We start from the raw sequence: 17,655 nt of genomic DNA, 5'->3' as shown, positions 1-17,655 counted from the left end.
GTTGGTTCAGGTGTGTTGGAGCAGGGATTTGTCTGAAGGTAGCTCTGCTGCATTAGAGGTGGGCATTTATCGTATTATTTATCGTGATGAATTCTGATTTATCGTTTTTACAACAAATTCCAAATATGTTTAGAAACCCTCACGACTTTCTGTATTGTTGAGATTAATTTGACTATTTTCGCCATGGCTTGTTCAATGAGAGTATCAATAAATATCAATACAATCTGAAAACACAGTTAAATGAAGTTACTGTGTGCAGCTTAGTGATATAAATTAGACATCTTTATGCGACAGTTACTCAGTAAATAAGTAATAACTAGTTCTTATTGTCACTTTATCACAACAGTGTGGCAAAATACGGTAATAAAACTTGTACCGTCATATCGCCCCCTCCCAGTTATGATATGTTTTTTTATATAATAGAAAACTGGATTTATCCTAACAATAAATTCCAATTAATGTTGTTGAAAATCCTCAAAAATTTATTGTTTTGGGTTATTATTTTTATTATTTTTTCCCACTCTTTGTTCCATACAAGCATCAGTATATTAGAAAACATCATAAAATGCAGCTACTATGTTGCGTTTAGTGAGAAGAATGTCTCCTCTTTATGTAACAGGTATCCTGTAAACGCCTATTTGAAAACGAGTTGTTTTTTTTAAGAGCAGTGTTTTTGTCCACTGATTTATCGGCCAACCGATTTATCAATGCTGATTTGATCGGTGATCGGCTGATACGTGTGAAACCGATCTTATGCACCTCAGCCATGGTCTAAAAATCAGCCACTGACCTCTTCTGCTCTGCTGTGAGAGAGATTCAATTGATAGATTGGCCCGGCATGTCATGTCTGCACGTTTATAGTTGACAATAGTCACCCCACTGTTGTCAACTCAGCAACTTCCTTGTTATATTTAGCACTTTTTCAGACAAAAAATATTGGTGTTGGCCAAAATCATCATTGGCAGGTTAGGCTTTTTAAAGATCGGTAATCTGGGCGTTCCGTGGTGGCATAGGGGATAGCGTGAGGCCTTGAGTCCTCGACGCTGCCGTCGCGAGTTCGACTCCCGGATCCGGCGATGTTTGCTGCATGTCTTCCCCCGTCTCTTTCCCCGTTTCCTGTCAGCCTACTTTCATATAAGGGACACTAGAGCCCACAAAAGACCCCCTGGAGGGGTACAAAAAAAAAGAAAAAAGATTGGTAATCTGTGATCGGCCAGAGAACTGCGGTCGGTGCATTCCTACTTTAAAACCAATAGATTTGGTCAAATACATCTTCAATATATTGATCTTTACTTTTCCCATCTCTATCAGGCATCTGTTTGTGATTAAACCAGGAAGACATTGTCACTGCTTAGTCATGTTTCTGTTTATTTCCTACAACTCTTATCGTCGTGGCGGCATTTATCAGATCCCAGGTCAAGCTAAAAGCTGCGCCATCCCAGTTAAGCCTCTTGCAGTTAATCAATTAATTGCAGGATAAATTAAAATGAGCTTGATCTTTTTCATTCTCATTAATATTTTTTGAAGGGCAACTTTGTTTAGAGACTTAATAATCCATGATTTCTCTATTTCTACACAGGTTATTCCTCAATACATCAGAAACACTGTTGCATCTGTTGCGTTTTTTAGTTGTTATAGTAAACACAAAAAAAGTTAAGCAACCTACTGTCTTTCAGCCTAGCGCTAATAAATTACACTTAATTGAAGGGATTTAGATGTTAATCTAATATATGGCTAAAGAAAGGGAGTTATTTTTAGAAAAACTAACCCAATTAATTCATCTTTATTTCAAGTAAAATAATTTAGATTCCATCTGCGAAAATACTAAAGAAAATAGGTTTTGTTAGGTTTAATTTTGCTAATAAGTTAATTACTCGAGTGGTTAATGACATATTTCCTGTAGCTGTAATTAATTGCATCCTTTTTTATTTGATTCTTGTAATGGTAATAAATAATCGAAATGCTTGACCTAAATCGCACATCGTCACTACGGCGACGCCAAGACGTGCATTTTCACTCCTCCAGAGAAATGTTGCAGATTCTATGAAGTCAAAGCACAGATTTAGGAGAAGCTGGAGGGAAAAACAAATGTGAAAACGGATGTTTTAAAGGGATAGTGCAACTAAATTTAATAGGGGAAAAAAATGGAGAACGATCTCAAGCCATAAACAGGGTGAAACCATGGCAACCATGGGTTTTACTTCAGGGGATACCTGAGCTACCTGTCCAGCTGTCAGACATTATAAAACTAATTACTGGCGCAGGCCGCCTCCTAATTGCGTCCTAAACGGCTTCTGTTTGACTCGCCAGGTGGTTGCCTTAGCGATGGATGGGGAGTCAGAGCCAAGCCCTGTTGTGGCAGAGGACGCGGAGGAGAAGGCGGAGCTTCTCGACGCCACTCCTTCCTCCCAGCCGCCATCCTCACCTCCCGCCGAGGAGTCTGGGGAGCCGGTGTCCATGGAAACGGGAGACGAAGCCACAAAGGAGGGTGGCACAGAGGACAATGACGATGATGATGTTGTTCTTGTAGAGGAGGAGGCTTCCCAGCCGCTTCCCGCTGCTGCTGCTACCTCTTCTCCAGACGGACCCGACGCGGAGAGTGCCGAGCATGCAGGCGCTGCGGCAGAGGACGCAGCAGAAACGCCTTCCAAGAGCCCCGACTGTCCTCCGTCTTCCAACGCATCCATGGCGGCGGCGGCGGCAGCGGCCCAGAAGCCTCGGACCGCAGCCCCGGAGCCTATCGTCATCGACGACGAGGAGGACTGTGAACAGAAAGAAAACTCTTCCCCCTCACCTGCGCTCCCCGGGGAGTCCTCCGCCTCCCACTCACCCGCCGCGCTCAGCAGCAACGACCCGGACTCGGAGATCAGGATCTCCAGCGTCACCACTCTGGGCTCCAGCAACCAGAGGGGCTCGGCGGCCAACACGCCGCCACATCCAGACGATGCCCATGCCGACATCAACCTGATGATCACCTCTGTGACGTCCCTCCAAGGCGGAGCGGTGGCTGTCGGAGAGGTGAGGATTAGCATTGGAAGCGCAGGTGGCGATGAAGCGGTTCTGTTAGGTGGAGAGCGACTAGGACAACGAGTTGAGGCCCTATGAAGTCTGTCTGATTGCTTTACAAATTCCACTTTCAAAGTATGACATAAAATCAACTTTTTTTATTTTATTATGAAGTTATTCCATCATCAGAAACATACCTGGAGTGTTGCTTTGATTCTTTTATGGATGTTTGAGAAATCCTCTAATCTCTCATGGCAAACATTCAGCTGCAGAAAACACCTGGGTGGATGTAGCTCCATCTTCGAGGTGCAGCTCCTCCTCAGAGCTGCAGTTTCCAAACTTCCCTCGCAGAGCAACCTTTCCCCACCTTTCCCCCACTCAGCTCCTTCAGACTAGCCAGCAGCAGTTAGCAAATACCTGGTAGAACTGCATATCTGCTGAGCTCATTATTGGAGCTGCTTCTCTGTATAATGCTGGTCTAAACGTTGCTAAAAGGTTAATAGAGGAACAATGTGGTGATAAGCTCCTGAAGGCGGAGTTTCAGGAAGAACAGGAATTTATAAAGACACAGAGACCCAATTTCAAGGTGTCATATTTGATACACATGCAACAAGTACAATAGTTACTTGATTATGCTATAAAATGGCACTCGGTGCTGCCCTTTTACCTTGTTTTATTTACCCCAAAAGTATGTGATTATGTTGTGAATGAAAAAATTGAACAAATCAGTAGCTAGAGTTTCACATTTAGTAATATTCTGTTTCAGATATATAACAGACTTCTGTGGTTTAACAGAACATTGGTTTTACAAGGTGTTAAAGTCATTTGTTTTAAAGAATTCAAACATTATGTGGAAAACTAAGAATCAGGTTTTTAGCAGAATATAAGAAAATCTCCCCTTTAATGAGGCTTTAGAGTTGAACCCAAAATTTGGGATTCAGAGCAACAGTCACCTACAACTCTCACGTCTACTGATTTATGTAAATGTTCAAGAATTAACCGACGTGACCAGCTGTTGGCTAGCTTCTTTATGTTTCTGAGAAGTCGTATCCTTGTGCCTTCAAACAAAAGTGCAATGACAAAATGTACAGAAAACTTTATTTCCGAGGTGAAGACGTCGACACTTTAGAAATTTTTTTTTCCCACCATGGCTGACCGGTTCATTCTGTGTGGAGAGGAGAGCCCGGCTTTACCAGCTAACTGCAGCTACAGGAGCTGCTGTGGCCAAAATACTACACAGACTGCTGTATATGATCCCCTTTCCTCCAATATCAGCTAATTCTGTGAATTTTTTCGTTTTCTTATGAATTCCATTTTCTTTCTCAAATTAAACAATCCCCGTCCGCGTTTTCCGCATCACAGAAATCACATTGCCCTTCAAATGTCATTGGTTCTTCATCGCGTTGCTTTCGGATGTTTCTGCTGAATGGGGGGAAAAAGATAAAAGAAAACCCTGTAACCTCTGCTGCATCTGTCCTCAGGCGGATGAAAACGAGACAGAGGAGAACGGTCTGCAGATCAGCAGTGCCTTCAGTCTGAATCCTGACACCCCATCTGCTCGACCAACCGCCTCCTTTAACCCCGGCCGAGGCTCCGCCAGCCAGCTGGTTCAGAACGGAGACACGGGGACACACAAAGGAGCAGGTAACGCCTGGAGTTAACTGTTTCCTGTCAGGTGAAGGGTGAGAGTGTAGGCCCTTTGCCGATTTGGTCCCTGGAAGATGGGGCCAGCTAGCAGCACTCATGAAGAATTAAAGCCTCCCGCTGCCGTCATCCGAGACCAACACGACGAGTAGCGGACTAACTAAAACGCCTCCCAAAAGTAGTCGAGCCTTTTCACGTTTTTTCACATTACAACCATAAACTTTGATTTATTTTTGGGGCGGAATTTATCTGAAACCCCCCCCCCAAAAAACACGATTTGGTAGGAGGAAAAACATTGAATATAGAACAGTTTGAATAAGTTTTAATACATTTTCAGTTAATTTTTTTAGGCATCCATAGAAAGTTAAAGGAGTGAAATTTCTGGGTTTGCAGTATTGAGAATTTTAAATTTAGAGCCTTTAAACATCTCCATCTTTGTACAAATCTTTGAAAATGTTATTATCCTCATACTTCACAATTTTGCACTACTTGCTTCCTGTTTCACTAAAGATCCCTGTTATCTTTCATATTAGAAAAATGACGGATATTTATGCAGGTACTGTACAATATAATGTCTATATTACCTCTTAAGGCTCTTTATTATCTACATGTTTTGTCTTTTTAAACAGTCTGTATGGACATTCCTTATTAATCACGGGGGGTAAATTATGTGGAGTTGGAGGATTTAACAGATGCACTTTAATCCTAGACTGGGAATCTGCTTAGGACAGGAATTACTCGGCTCTGGTTGACCAGTACGTCTATCAGCAGCACCACACCACTACATCCAGATTGTCATGATTAAAATTAAAAACTGGGTTTTTACTGCAGATTTCTGCACATCTGCACACGATTGTGGAAATCAATATTTCCAGATTAATCATCATTTATTTTATTTTATTTTTTCCCCATTAAATGATTTACAGGCTCTAAAATTCTCTTGAGTTTTATTGTTTTGGTAGTTTTTAGTTATTCTCTTTCAGTTCAATTATTGATTGGGATTTGTTTAAAATTTTAGAAATGTCTTGTTTGCTGTTTTAGTCAGCCTTTTAGACGTTTTTGAAGGATGTATTCTTATTAATGTTAGGATTCTCTGAGTGTTTCAGACCTTCGCTGCAGCTTTTAAGATGCCACATTTGTGTTTAGCCTCTCTCTGCCTCCTGCGGCTGTGTTTCCAATAAAAATACCAAATGAGTGGTTCTAAATGTGCAACCATGTAGGGAATGCAGGTAAGATTTCCTCTCCTTCTCCTTCTTCTTGTAGACTCGTGGATCTCTCAGTCGGCCTCGGTTCCCCGGAACCAGAAGCAAAGCGGGGTGGACTCTCCGTCGCCTGCCACCTCGCTGCCAAAGCCTGCAGGCCAGTCTTCCTCCTCCTCCTCAGGCTCCCAGACACAACCCAGGACAGTCAAGGTGGGTCCAGCTGGGCGGGTATCAATCAGTCAAATATGTTATATTGTCCATTTTATAGAAAAGTGCTTTAAAATAATATATGCAGGTAGGCCTCTAATAATGATACATTTTGCTGGATGATAAATTTTCCCAGTAATTGCTGCGATAAACGATAATGTTGCTATTTTGCGACTGTTTTTAAATCAGTAGATTTTAGTAGGACTATACTGAAACAACTAGTTTCAGTATAGTCCTTCCTTAGATGAGGAACAAGGCAAAACATTAGAAAAGACATGGGTAGACAGGTGTCTGTTATATATTGTATTATTATGCCATATATTGTTAAAGTTTGCCCTCTCAAAGAGTAGCACACTTAAATTTTGTAATGAAGATTTAACGTAGAAACTGGGAGATATTTTAAATATCCAAAATGAAACACGACAAACAAAAACAGTAAATAAAACAAAAATAAAAACCTACACACAACCAAAAGCATAAGTAAAATGCATCGTGATGTCTCTGTAAGCATCATTGGCCTTCAAAAAATATTAATCACCAGCTCATTTTAATGCATCGTGCGATCAATTAATTCATTGCTTATTGCGACGGGCTTTCATGTAGTTGCAAAAAAGAGATTATTGGGGGAAAAGAGGTTGTTTCCACACTATCCATACCTCATCGATCTTGATGCATGGATATCCTCCATGAATTTATATCACACCTATGTGTTTATACGTCAAAAAATGGGCTCAGAATGAGAACTCACTCAGTCATTCTTATGTGCTTTTCCAGACCTGATCCAAGTCTGGAAAAATTTTTGAAATTGGATCTTATTTATATATATATATATATATATATATATATATATATATATATATATAAGTAAAAAAAGGTTGTATTTATCCAGATGAATATCCATCTATTTATCCTCTGTATCTGTCCATCCTGTTATAGGTCGTACCTTCCTGGGCGATCAACTGATTTTATCAATATATTCTTTAAATGTTTTATTTTTGGAAAGTTGGAGTATTTTTTTCACCAATTCACTCCTTAGGTTTCCATAATGTTCTACAGCATGCGTTTATTTGGACTTTGTATTCAGGTCATCTCCCAGAAGGCATTAGTAAAATAAAAGCCAGTTTTTGGAAATATTTTACGCCATTATTAATTTCTTAAGAAAAGAAAGCGACTAAGAAAAAATCTATTAAAATTGCACCTGGTATGAAAGAATGGAAGATGTTAGTATAAAGCCAAATCACCCAGCCTTGCATCATTCATTCATGGATGGATGGATGGATTCATTCATTCATTCATTCATTCATTCATTCATTCATTCATTCATAGGAAACTTATTTTGATTTCTACTTGAAAATGAGCTAAAAGGTCAGAAAAATGACAAATATGTAGTATTCCTACATCTGGAAAGCTTCCCTCTGTTAAATCTGTATTTTTACCTCCCAGGTGACCTGCGCCAACTGCAAAAAGCCTCTGAAGAAAGGCCAGACAGCCTACCAGCGAAAAGGCTCCTCTCACTTGTTCTGCTCCACCACTTGCCTCTCTGCCTTCTCACACAAACCTGCACCCAAGAAGACCTGCACCATGTGCAAAAAGTCAGCCTTTCATTTTCTCTTTTTATGCCTGAAAACACATGTTACAAGCTCATAACAGACTTTTCCTTTAGCCACAAGTTTTCTTTTTAGGTTCTCATTTTCTGTAGATTTTTTTTTTAACAAAACCATGTGATTTTTATTTTATTTTTATTTGTTCTTTCCACAGGGACATCACACACATTAAGGGCACCATTGTGGCCCAGGTGGACTCTAGCGAGTCTTTTCAGGAGTTCTGTACGACCGGCTGCTTGGGCGCGTACGAGAACAAGAACAACCCGCCTAAAACAGGCCTGAAAAACAAATGCACTGTCTGCGGGAAACTCACAGAGGTCAGTCTGTCCAGCAACCGCGACATCTTATTTATTTATTCATTCATTGATTCATTCACTACTTGTCGTTCCCAAGACGTGAATGTACCCGGTAGAGCTGCGTTTGCAATTGCAATTTTACTGGAAATCGTAAACCTTGTTTCTGAACACAGGCTGCAGTTTGGGATTTATTGGTCGTTGTTTGCAGGACTCCCTGTAAACTCAGGTCGGTGATTCAGGAATCTGTAATTTTTCACTCCGCTCAGCACTGTAAAGAGCGTTCACAGGCATCTAGTGCTTCTACAAACTAAGCTATTGATGCTTGGACGGCTGTTGTAGGGATCCTGAGACAAACTGATCTGTCGATTCACTGTCTCTTTAAACCGCAGTCTTCCCTAGGTATTCAGAAAACGAGGAGGAAGATCAGGCATACGGGATGAGGCATTAAATGTCATATAATAATACTGCTGGGAGGATTTTCTGGATCTGGAAAACCAAACTGTTTAGATGTTTTTTTTAACTTAACTTGTTGTGGTACCTGTCTCAAGGGTTGTGTGTCACTAGCTTGGTTTCCATTACAAATGTGCACTGGTGTCCTAAAGAAGCGTATTACAAATGGGAATGTTTATCGAGAGCAGGATCTGTATTTGTGGGGCTATAATTGCTGTGACACACAATTACGACCATACAGTTACCAAAAAAGGAAGTAATAAATGGTTCTTATCACTCTAATCATTATCGCAATAGTACCACAAAATATTGCAATAAAACCTTACGTCCGTATCGCCCACCTTTCTTACCTGCCAACAGTATTTTTAAATGATTTCCCTCAGTGGTCTTGTCATAATTCACTAAAATGTGGGAAAAAAAGATAAAAATGACTAATGAAGGGTTATCATCAGGCCCCGTGTGTTAGGGAATTATAAAGGTATGCTGGACATTTATTTAAAGTGAAGCATGTGTAGCTCCTTTCTTTACCAGAATCATTTACCTGTGTAATTCTGAACTAAACCAAGATGGAGGCTTGGTCCAGCCCAGAGGAAACTCTTAATTCTCTCAGGCCGCTCCATACATCGCATCTTTCATTACTCTATAGCAGGGACTCAGTTTCCTGGCATGACTCTACCTGGAAGTTCTGTTTTTGTTTATTTGTTTTTATTGCATGTTACATGCCAGAGTCCTGTTGCATTATCTTCCAGTCATCATTCTCTTCACCCTATCAAACCATATCCTTCACCATCATATTGCTATTTATCTCGACTTTGCCGTATTGTATTTCCCCTCACATAATGAATTATTCATCTTTCGACTATCTTTATTCTCATCTGGCCTCAGTATAATCTAGTTCAATCTGTCTGACCGCTCTTTCCTGCCTTCTCTCTACAGCACCCTTCACGAAGAAATTCTGATCTTCTTTATTCATTTTGATGCGTACTCTACCATAGAAGAACTTTTTAACCGTTAAGCGACGTAGATTAAAGTTTAACTGCGTAGGGAATCCGTTTTTATTTTCTGCTGCTTTGTGAGAGTTTTAATTTCCCTGTCTTCCAGATTCGGCATGAGGTTAGCTTTAAGAACGTGACCCACAAGATCTGCAGCGACACATGTTTCAATGTGTACCGCAAAGCCAACGGGCTGATCATGAACTGCTGCGAGCAGTGTGGCGACTATCTGCCCAGCCGGGCGTCGGCCAACCACTTCCTGCTGGTTGACGGCCAGCAGAAACGCTTCTGCTGCCAGAACTGCATCAGGGATTACAAACAGGTAACACCCGCCGCCCTGCTGTCCCTTTTTTTTGGGATCATAATGCTCTCGTTTGCATCTTGTTTTGACATGACATTTTTTCCCACCCAGGCCCACAGTAAACTTGCCAGCTGTATGACTTGCAAAACACTAATCAAGACGGGGGAGGTGCTCCAAAGCCTCGACGCAGGCTCTGCCATGAGCTCCTACTGCTCCGTCAGCTGCATGAACAAGGGCAAGCTGACGTCATTCATCAGTGAGTAGTCGGAGAGAGACGCACTGATCCGATATTGGTATCGGTACCGATACTGAAAATAATTCTAGATCAGGTATCGTGGCACTGTGCCCGATCCATAAGGGCAGATCTGTTCAGTCTAATTCCATGCTTTGTGCTCTGAGTGTTGTCATAATTTATTTATTTTACATTATACTTAGAATTCCTAATTGCACTTTCTGAACCATTGGGGAAAAAAAGTCTGTTGCAGTTTATTTTTACATGTTGCACCAAGATAGGCAATCTATTGTCTTAGTTTCTTATTTACTTTGCAATAGTTGTTATACTGCTCTTTGAACTGACTGAACAAATTAAAAGTTTTGTTTTTACATGTCTGGCTAAACTTATGAAGCTATTGGCGTGTTAAAGTGATGTATTTATTTGATAACTGGTGCAGAGTTATCAAAATAAATTTGCAATTCAGTACATTTGTCTGAAAAAGTAAATTCAGCAGTGTTTTTCTGCATCAGATCGGTATCTGCTGATGAACCTCATTGGTATTGGAAGTGAAAAAAGTCCATCGCTGCATCCTTAATCACAATGCACACTTATCAGGGTTTTACAAACGTTCAAACACTTTATTAATTAAAAACAGATTGATTTAAGATCAGCTTTAATTCCATGTGTAAAACAACACCAGTTAGTCAGGTTTATGTTTTTAAAGGTGGCGGTAGAGAAGTTCTCAGTTTGTTGAACATGGATTTGCTCTGTTCCGTATTCGGTATAAATAATAATAAATATGCGTGGGTCTATGTTCAGGAACGATGGTGTGCAAAATTGTTTGCCCCCTTCCTGATTTCCTATTTTTTTGCATGATTGTCACACTTCAGTGTTTCAGAACAACAAACTAATTTAAGTATTAGTCAAAGACAACCCAAGTTAGCACAAAATGCAGTTTTAAAAGAAGATGTTTATTATTAAGGGAGCCTAATGACTGGTTGGGCCAACCTTTGCAGCAACAACTGCAGTCAGACGTTTGTGATAACTTTCAGTGAGTCTGTTCTAGTTGTGGTCACTTATCTTTACAGAATAGTTATAATTCAGGATTGTTTTCAAGCTTTTTAAAGTAATCTCAATAGCATTTAGGTTAGGACTTTGACTAGGCCACTCCAAAGTCTTTATCTTGTTCTTCTTCAACCATCCAGAGGTGTGTTAGGAGGCTGTTGTGTTTGGAGAACCAAAGTTAGTATCAGTCATCTGTAGGTGACTGAATGTTCTCTTTTGTGTTTTTTTTTTTTTTGGTAGAAAGCTGAATTTGTGTTTCCATTTATGACAGCAGGTCTTCCAGGTCCAGAGGCAGCAAAACAGCCCCAGACCATCACACTACCACCACAGTGTTGTACCGCTGGTCTGGTGTTATTTTTACGCCTAATGTAACGGGTCACAAACTCACAAAGATTAAACCTTTTCACTCGTCGGTCCTCTGAAAGTTTTCCCAAAACTCTTAGGGATTATCAAGACATGTTCTGGGAAACACTGGGCCCAGTCTTGACGTTCTTGTTGCTCAGTAGTGGTTTTCATCTTGGAACCATTTTTGGCCTGCACTTCTCTGGATGTTGTTGTTGGGTCTTTATGACCTCTTGGATGAGTCATCGCTGCGCTCTTAGGGTAATTTTAGTCGGGGAACCACTCTAGGGAAGCTTCGCCATTGGTCCATGTTTTCTACATGTGTGGACAGCGACTCTCACTGTGGTTCCTGACGCCATGGAAACGGCTGTGTGACCCTTTCCAGAGTCATTTTAATTACTTTCTTTCTCATTTGTTCCTGAATTTCTTTGGATCTCGATATAATGTCTAGCTTCTGAAGAGACGATCACTTTCTCACACAGGGCCACAAAGGTTTTGAGTTTTTCCTCCCTTAAACAATAATTTAAAAACGTTTTTTTTTTTGCTTGCTTGTGTTTCTTTTGACTATTTAAATTGGTTTGATATTCTGAAACATTGAAGTGCGACAAAATGGGAAATCAGGAAGAAGGCAAACACTTTTTCTACACTACTGTATCTGTGCTTTTTTGTTATTTTTCATGAATCAGTTGCAGTTTTTCATTTGTGACAAGTAAATTTGTGAAAAAAAAAATAAAAAAATTGTGTATCAAGAGGGGCATAAAAATACAAAGAAAAACTTTTATTTTTATGCATTTTTTTGTGTGTGCAGACAAGGAACCTACATGTCATTTCTGTAAAAGAAGCTCATTGCCGCAGTACCAGGCCACGCTGCCAGAGGGCGACATCCTCAACTTCTGCAGCTCCCAATGTGTTACCAAGTTTCAGGTGAGATCTTAAAACAAAAGATGCTTCTACTGTGTTGATGGTGTAGATTAAAATTAAAACAGCTCTTTAGTAGAGGAGGAACAGGTGTTGTAAAAACAACATATTTCTATTTTATGTGTTTGTGTGTGCGCTCTGGGGTTTTTCCTTTCTTGGTGCATCTCAATAAAATAGAACATCATTAAATTGTTTATATATTCAAATTAATCAATACAAAAAGAAAAACTTTTATTATACATATTCAGTAAACACAGCGTAACATATTTAAGGAGTTCATTTCTGTTCATTTCAAGATTTTAACCCACAATTTACAAAGGCAGGTTTGCACCCATGTTAAGTCAATTAATTAGTTTTATTTAACGAATTTCACAGTTTTACGCCTGACCTTTTTGTTTTTTTCGTCCTTTATTTACAGAACGCCTCCCTTCCAACAACCACCAATGGTCAGACGCCCCTCAGCAACAGCTCTGTCCAGCTGAAATGTAACTACTGCCGAGGAGCGTTCAGCCTGAAGCCCGAAATTCTGGAGTGGCAGGTCAGACCTTCAGAAATGTCCCAAAGTAACCCGCTAGTTGTCGGACCACATTTTGGACAACAAATGAACAACTTGTAGACATTAGATAAATGAGTTTTCACTTCATTTAAGCATTAGTATCTCTATTTTAAAAGTAGAACTGCTAAAAATAAGCCAGCTCTTTCTTTAAAGTATAAACAATTTACCTAATATTTATTTAAAAGCATTTTCTAGTCACTACAAAATAACTTTGCTATCATTTTTCTTATGTAAATGTAAAGATGTGGGAGAAAAAAAAATATTTTTATGACAAAAAAACTAATCTGGACTTGAAATGGCTGCAGTAATATTAACATAAGTGTGTGTGTGTGTTCAGGATAAGGTCTATCAGTTCTGCAGTAAGCCATGCTGTGAGGACTACAAGAAGCTCCACTGCATCGTGACGTTTTGCGAGTACTGCCAAGAAGAGAAGACCCTTCATGAGATGGTCAAGTTCTCTGGCGTCAAGAGGCCCTTCTGCAGCGAAGGTACCGCCTCAGTTCTCCTCAAGGACACTTAACGAATGCAGCTTTTCCGTGAGAGGTTGAAGTAGGTACAATTTGAGTGTTTTTCTGAGCTGCTTTAGTGAAATCGGGTTCTTAAGCGGCTCCTTTCTCCTAATTCAAAGTCATTAAAGATTGAGTAAATCAAATTGTCTTTTTTTCTTCATCCTGCTATTTTTTTATATTTGTTTTCTGCTCCTCCAGGCTGCAAGCTGCTGTTTAAACAGGATTTCATCAGCCGGCTGGGGCTGAAGTGCGTGAGCTGCAACCACTGCAGCCAGCTGTGCAAAAGAGGCATCACCCGGCAGCTCGGCAACATGACCCGGGACTTCTGCAGTGAGGCCTGTGCCAAAAACTTCAACGACTGGTATTACAAGGTCGGCTCTCTCCTGAAAAAAAGTTAAACCGATTTACAGGCGGTTTGTATTTGTTGGGCAGGAAGGGTGGAAGGAAGGGTTAACATTCCTCTGCTTGGCCACCAGGCGGCGAGGTGCGACTGCTGTAAGGTTCAGGGAAACCTGACGGAGTCGGTGATGTGGAGGTCAGAGATGAAGCATTTCTGCGACCAGGAGTGTCTGCTGAGGTTCTACTGCCAGCAGAACGACCCCATCATGGTCACCCAGAAGGGACCAGAGAACACCATGCTGGGTACGGACCGAGCCGCTTCCTGTACATTTTAGTAATCGATTATTCTAGTGATTATTTGATTAACTGAATTTAAAAAATGGCAAGTTCTGCAGATTTTTCATTTTGCCACTTTTTCATACATTATTAGAAATGCATACATCAAGGCTGATCTGGCAGACAATGATTTTTTATGTTAAGTGCAAATTGTATATATTTTCTGTAGAGTTTTGGCTTTGAGTGTGTTGTTCTTTCAGCAAATGACCGTTTTTAGAGTCTGTATACTCCAGTTATCAATGAAATCGATTACTAAATTAATTGATGATTACTTCAATAATTGATTCATCACTATTAATCTGATTAATGGTTTCAGCCCTAATACATTTATGTTTGTTTTTAGGGGAAATTTAAGCCTTTCAACAAACAGTTCTGTCTCAGGATCTCTGGATACCTGGAGCATAATGCTTCTTATTCTATGAACTTTTATATGATCAGCTGTAGTCAGTATAATTTTCAAGAAAAGTAGGTCATGGCAACAGATCCGGTATCTATGTCACTCTGAAGGAACTCGCGAAAAAGTAATGGATGTGTAGAAAACCGTGAGTTTAGAAAACCTTTAACAAGAGAAAAAATACAAAAACAACCAAACAAAAAAAGATCTCAAGTCTCTTATTTCCACTACTTTTCCTAATATCCAACAAAACACAAACTGTTGCTGCTAAAAATTGAGGCACAGCTACTTTACAGTCTCTGTTCAGTACTTACGCTTCATTTGAAGAAAATCTCAACAATTGAGCAGTCGGCTTGAAAAATTATCTCTTTTTGAGGTAACCTGTTTTTTTTTTCATCTCCCTTCTTATAGGTATAGACATGCACGCCGCAAAAGCTGGGGTAAGTAAGAATGAATAAATAAAAATCAAATGCTTCTCTTGAGACCATGTAATTATTTGTAATGTACGACAAATCAAACCTTTCACACCTGCAGATAAGCCTGTCGCAATACGTAATTAATCAGTTAATGGCATAATAAATACAATATATATATATATATTTTACTTTATTTTTATTTATTTTTAACAACACATGTTCAGTTACATTCTTCTGTCTCTTACTGACATTTATCATCTGCATTATAACTTGGCAACAGGAGATGAGACAGCAGGTATTTTTAACAAATGTAATAATGATTACCAAACAATGGAACAAAATCAACAGACAGATAACAGCAAAATAAAATAAATACAAAACATCCAATTAAATCCCCCCTGAGTTAAGGTGGTCCACACATACTTAAGTACCATGGTATTTTAGATGGACCCAAGAGAAAACACAAGTGCAAAAGGGCAATCCTGTAATTGTGTCACTGAAATAATAACGGTATGACAGAGCTCCACCTTATATTAACAACTGTTTTTTGAAGCCTTTAGGAATATGTGATTTCTTCCATCAAATGAATGTCCCAAACTTTTTGTATCCATGTGTTATATGTAGGAGGTCCTGGCTTCAGCCATCTGATAGTTATGCATTTCAATGCTGCTGTAAGCAAGATTCTTAGAAGATATCTATCATCCTTCCTTTCCAATCCATCGGGTAAAACTCCCAAAATTGCCACCAAGGGGGTTTTTGGAACATTTCTTCTGAAAATTACCTTGAGAGCTTCAAAAATGTCCTCCCAGAATACACTTAGTTTAGGACAAGCCCAAAAGATATGAGTATGATTTGCATTCTGCGTCCCGCAGTTTCTCCAGCATGGACTGGGTTGTGTTGGATTCATTTTACTGGTTATTGCTGGCGTTCTGAAAAACCGGACTATTACTTTCCATTTGAATTCTCTCCATGTATTAGAATTTGTTGTTAATTGTGCTTCAGTACATATTTCTTCCCATGTGTCCCCTGTTATTGACTCCTGCAATTCAGTCTCCCATTTATGCTTTATGTTTGTGGAATCGTGCACATTTATGGACAGAAACAGGTCATATATTTTACTAATTACTTTATCATTTCCCTTTCCCCTTTGTATGTCCATTAGGAAATTTTCTATAGGTGTAGATTCAAGAAGTTTAGTCCAATTGTTGTGTGTCGTCACAAAGGTTCTAAGTTGTAAGTATCTATAGAAGTCCGTCTTAGGGAGGCCAAATTCACTTTTTATCTGCTCAAAGGTTTTGAAATTTCCCTTATTAATTAATTGGTGGATATGAGATAGTCCATACTTAGACCAGTTTTTGAACCCAGAATCTAAATTGTTCGGCGTAAATGTCTTCATATATCAATATATATTTTTTGAAGAGCAATTTTGTTTACAGAGACATTGTAATCAATTTTACTTGTGTGTTCGGTTGTGTGTTTTTTATTTCTGTTTCATTTATTGTTTATGGTTGTCGTATTTATTTTGGATATTTAAAATATCTTCCTTCCAGTGTTAAGTGTTTGTTGCAAAATGTAAGTTTATTAGCCTTTGAGAGAACGAACTTGAGTAATTATGCCATTATTGTTTAAAAATGGTCTCAAAACCACAATGTTATTGTTTATGGCAGTGATTACTTCCTCAATTTGTCGTCGTAACCGGCCTACCTGCAGATTAGCCTGTGCTGTTTTCCGTTTACGCTGACCGCTCCATTTTCCCTCTTATTTCAGCTGGTGAACCAGAGTGCTGCGGCGTACTCCAGTGGAGGAGTGATCAGAGATGTGAAGAATAAGGCGGTGCTGTGCAAACCGCTCACCCTGACCAAAGCCACCTACTGCAAACCACACATGCAGAGCAAACATCTACAAACGGGTAAAATACGACACACATGCGGCCAGTCGAACTTTGCCCTCATTGTGTCACTTTACCACCACAAACCCTAAAGGCTTGCAGCTGTATTCAGAGTAAAAGTGTTGAGTTAATATCAGCTACTGTTAGATCTGCAAATTATATTAATTTGAAAGTTTGGTGTACCATGACAAAATATGGGAAAAAGTAAAAATTATCCTATATTCCTTTTTGTGAGGCTGGGCTATAAATCAATTTGTTTGGTTTTTGAAGATTTAATATTTTGAAAATCTGGATTCCCCCCACCCCACCCCACCAAAGGACTTCTTGGGTTCCATAGTTCAGAGTGACGTCAGTACTCCAAGGCCGCCATCTTTTTTTTTTTTTTACCCCTCCAAGGGGTCTTTTTTTGGGCTCTAGTGTCCCTTATGTGACAGTAGGCTGACAGGAAACGGGGAAGGAGAGGGGGGAAGACATGCGGCAAATATCGTCGGGTCCGGGAGTCGAACCCACGACGGACACATCGAGGACTCAAGGCCTCCAAATACGGGTCGCCCTACGCCACCACGGCACGCCCCAAGGCCGCCATCTTGTTTGACAAGCGGTGTCTTACAGCTTCTATATATTTCTATTTTGATGTATTTCTACAGTGGAATGTAAGGGTCAGGCTAAGATGTTTTTTTTGTCTGTTTTAAATATAAACATATGACAGTAAAGTCAAAATAATACAAGGATAAAGTGTTATTACCAGAATAAAGTCGTATTATTAATAGAACAAAGTAATAGTTTTATGAAAACTCCAAACATAAAATATATATATATTTTTAATTAATACTACTTCTCTCAAATTTAAAACATTCTTCCAATCCAAGAAAATATTCAGTCTATTTTCTTGTATTTAAACAAAAGTTCTCATAGCCCGGCCCTGATACTCTGTCATAAACCTCACAGAAGGAACAATTGGAATAAAAAGATGCTT

General features: G+C 39.6%; 1 protein-coding gene across 1 annotated transcript in view; it reads left to right on the top strand.

Moving 5' to 3' along the window:
• zmym2 (zinc finger MYM-type containing 2) overlaps nucleotides 1–17,655 on the top strand; it is a 37,188-nt gene that overhangs the window by 5,717 nt on the left and 13,816 nt on the right. Inside the window, exons 2-15 of the mRNA XM_023336888.1 lie at nucleotides 2,311–3,018; nucleotides 4,488–4,650; nucleotides 5,914–6,062; nucleotides 7,503–7,651; nucleotides 7,818–7,980; nucleotides 9,511–9,723; nucleotides 9,814–9,958; nucleotides 12,132–12,247; nucleotides 12,660–12,779; nucleotides 13,135–13,285; nucleotides 13,505–13,677; nucleotides 13,783–13,948; nucleotides 14,787–14,815; nucleotides 16,559–16,700. Coding sequence (XP_023192656.1) covers nucleotides 2,326–3,018; nucleotides 4,488–4,650; nucleotides 5,914–6,062; nucleotides 7,503–7,651; nucleotides 7,818–7,980; nucleotides 9,511–9,723; nucleotides 9,814–9,958; nucleotides 12,132–12,247; nucleotides 12,660–12,779; nucleotides 13,135–13,285; nucleotides 13,505–13,677; nucleotides 13,783–13,948; nucleotides 14,787–14,815; nucleotides 16,559–16,700 — 2,572 coding nt within the window. The 5' untranslated portion in view covers nucleotides 2,311–2,325. The remainder of the gene's footprint in view (nucleotides 1–2,310; nucleotides 3,019–4,487; nucleotides 4,651–5,913; nucleotides 6,063–7,502; nucleotides 7,652–7,817; nucleotides 7,981–9,510; nucleotides 9,724–9,813; nucleotides 9,959–12,131; nucleotides 12,248–12,659; nucleotides 12,780–13,134; nucleotides 13,286–13,504; nucleotides 13,678–13,782; nucleotides 13,949–14,786; nucleotides 14,816–16,558; nucleotides 16,701–17,655) is intronic.

The sequence above is a fragment of the Xiphophorus maculatus genome, chromosome 7 (genome assembly GCF_002775205.1).
Source record: "Xiphophorus maculatus strain JP 163 A chromosome 7, X_maculatus-5.0-male, whole genome shotgun sequence".
NCBI classification, from domain to species: Eukaryota; Metazoa; Chordata; class Actinopteri; order Cyprinodontiformes; family Poeciliidae; genus Xiphophorus; species Xiphophorus maculatus.
Note: the sequence above shows the minus strand (reverse complement) of the source record. Positions and strands in the feature narration are given on the sequence as shown.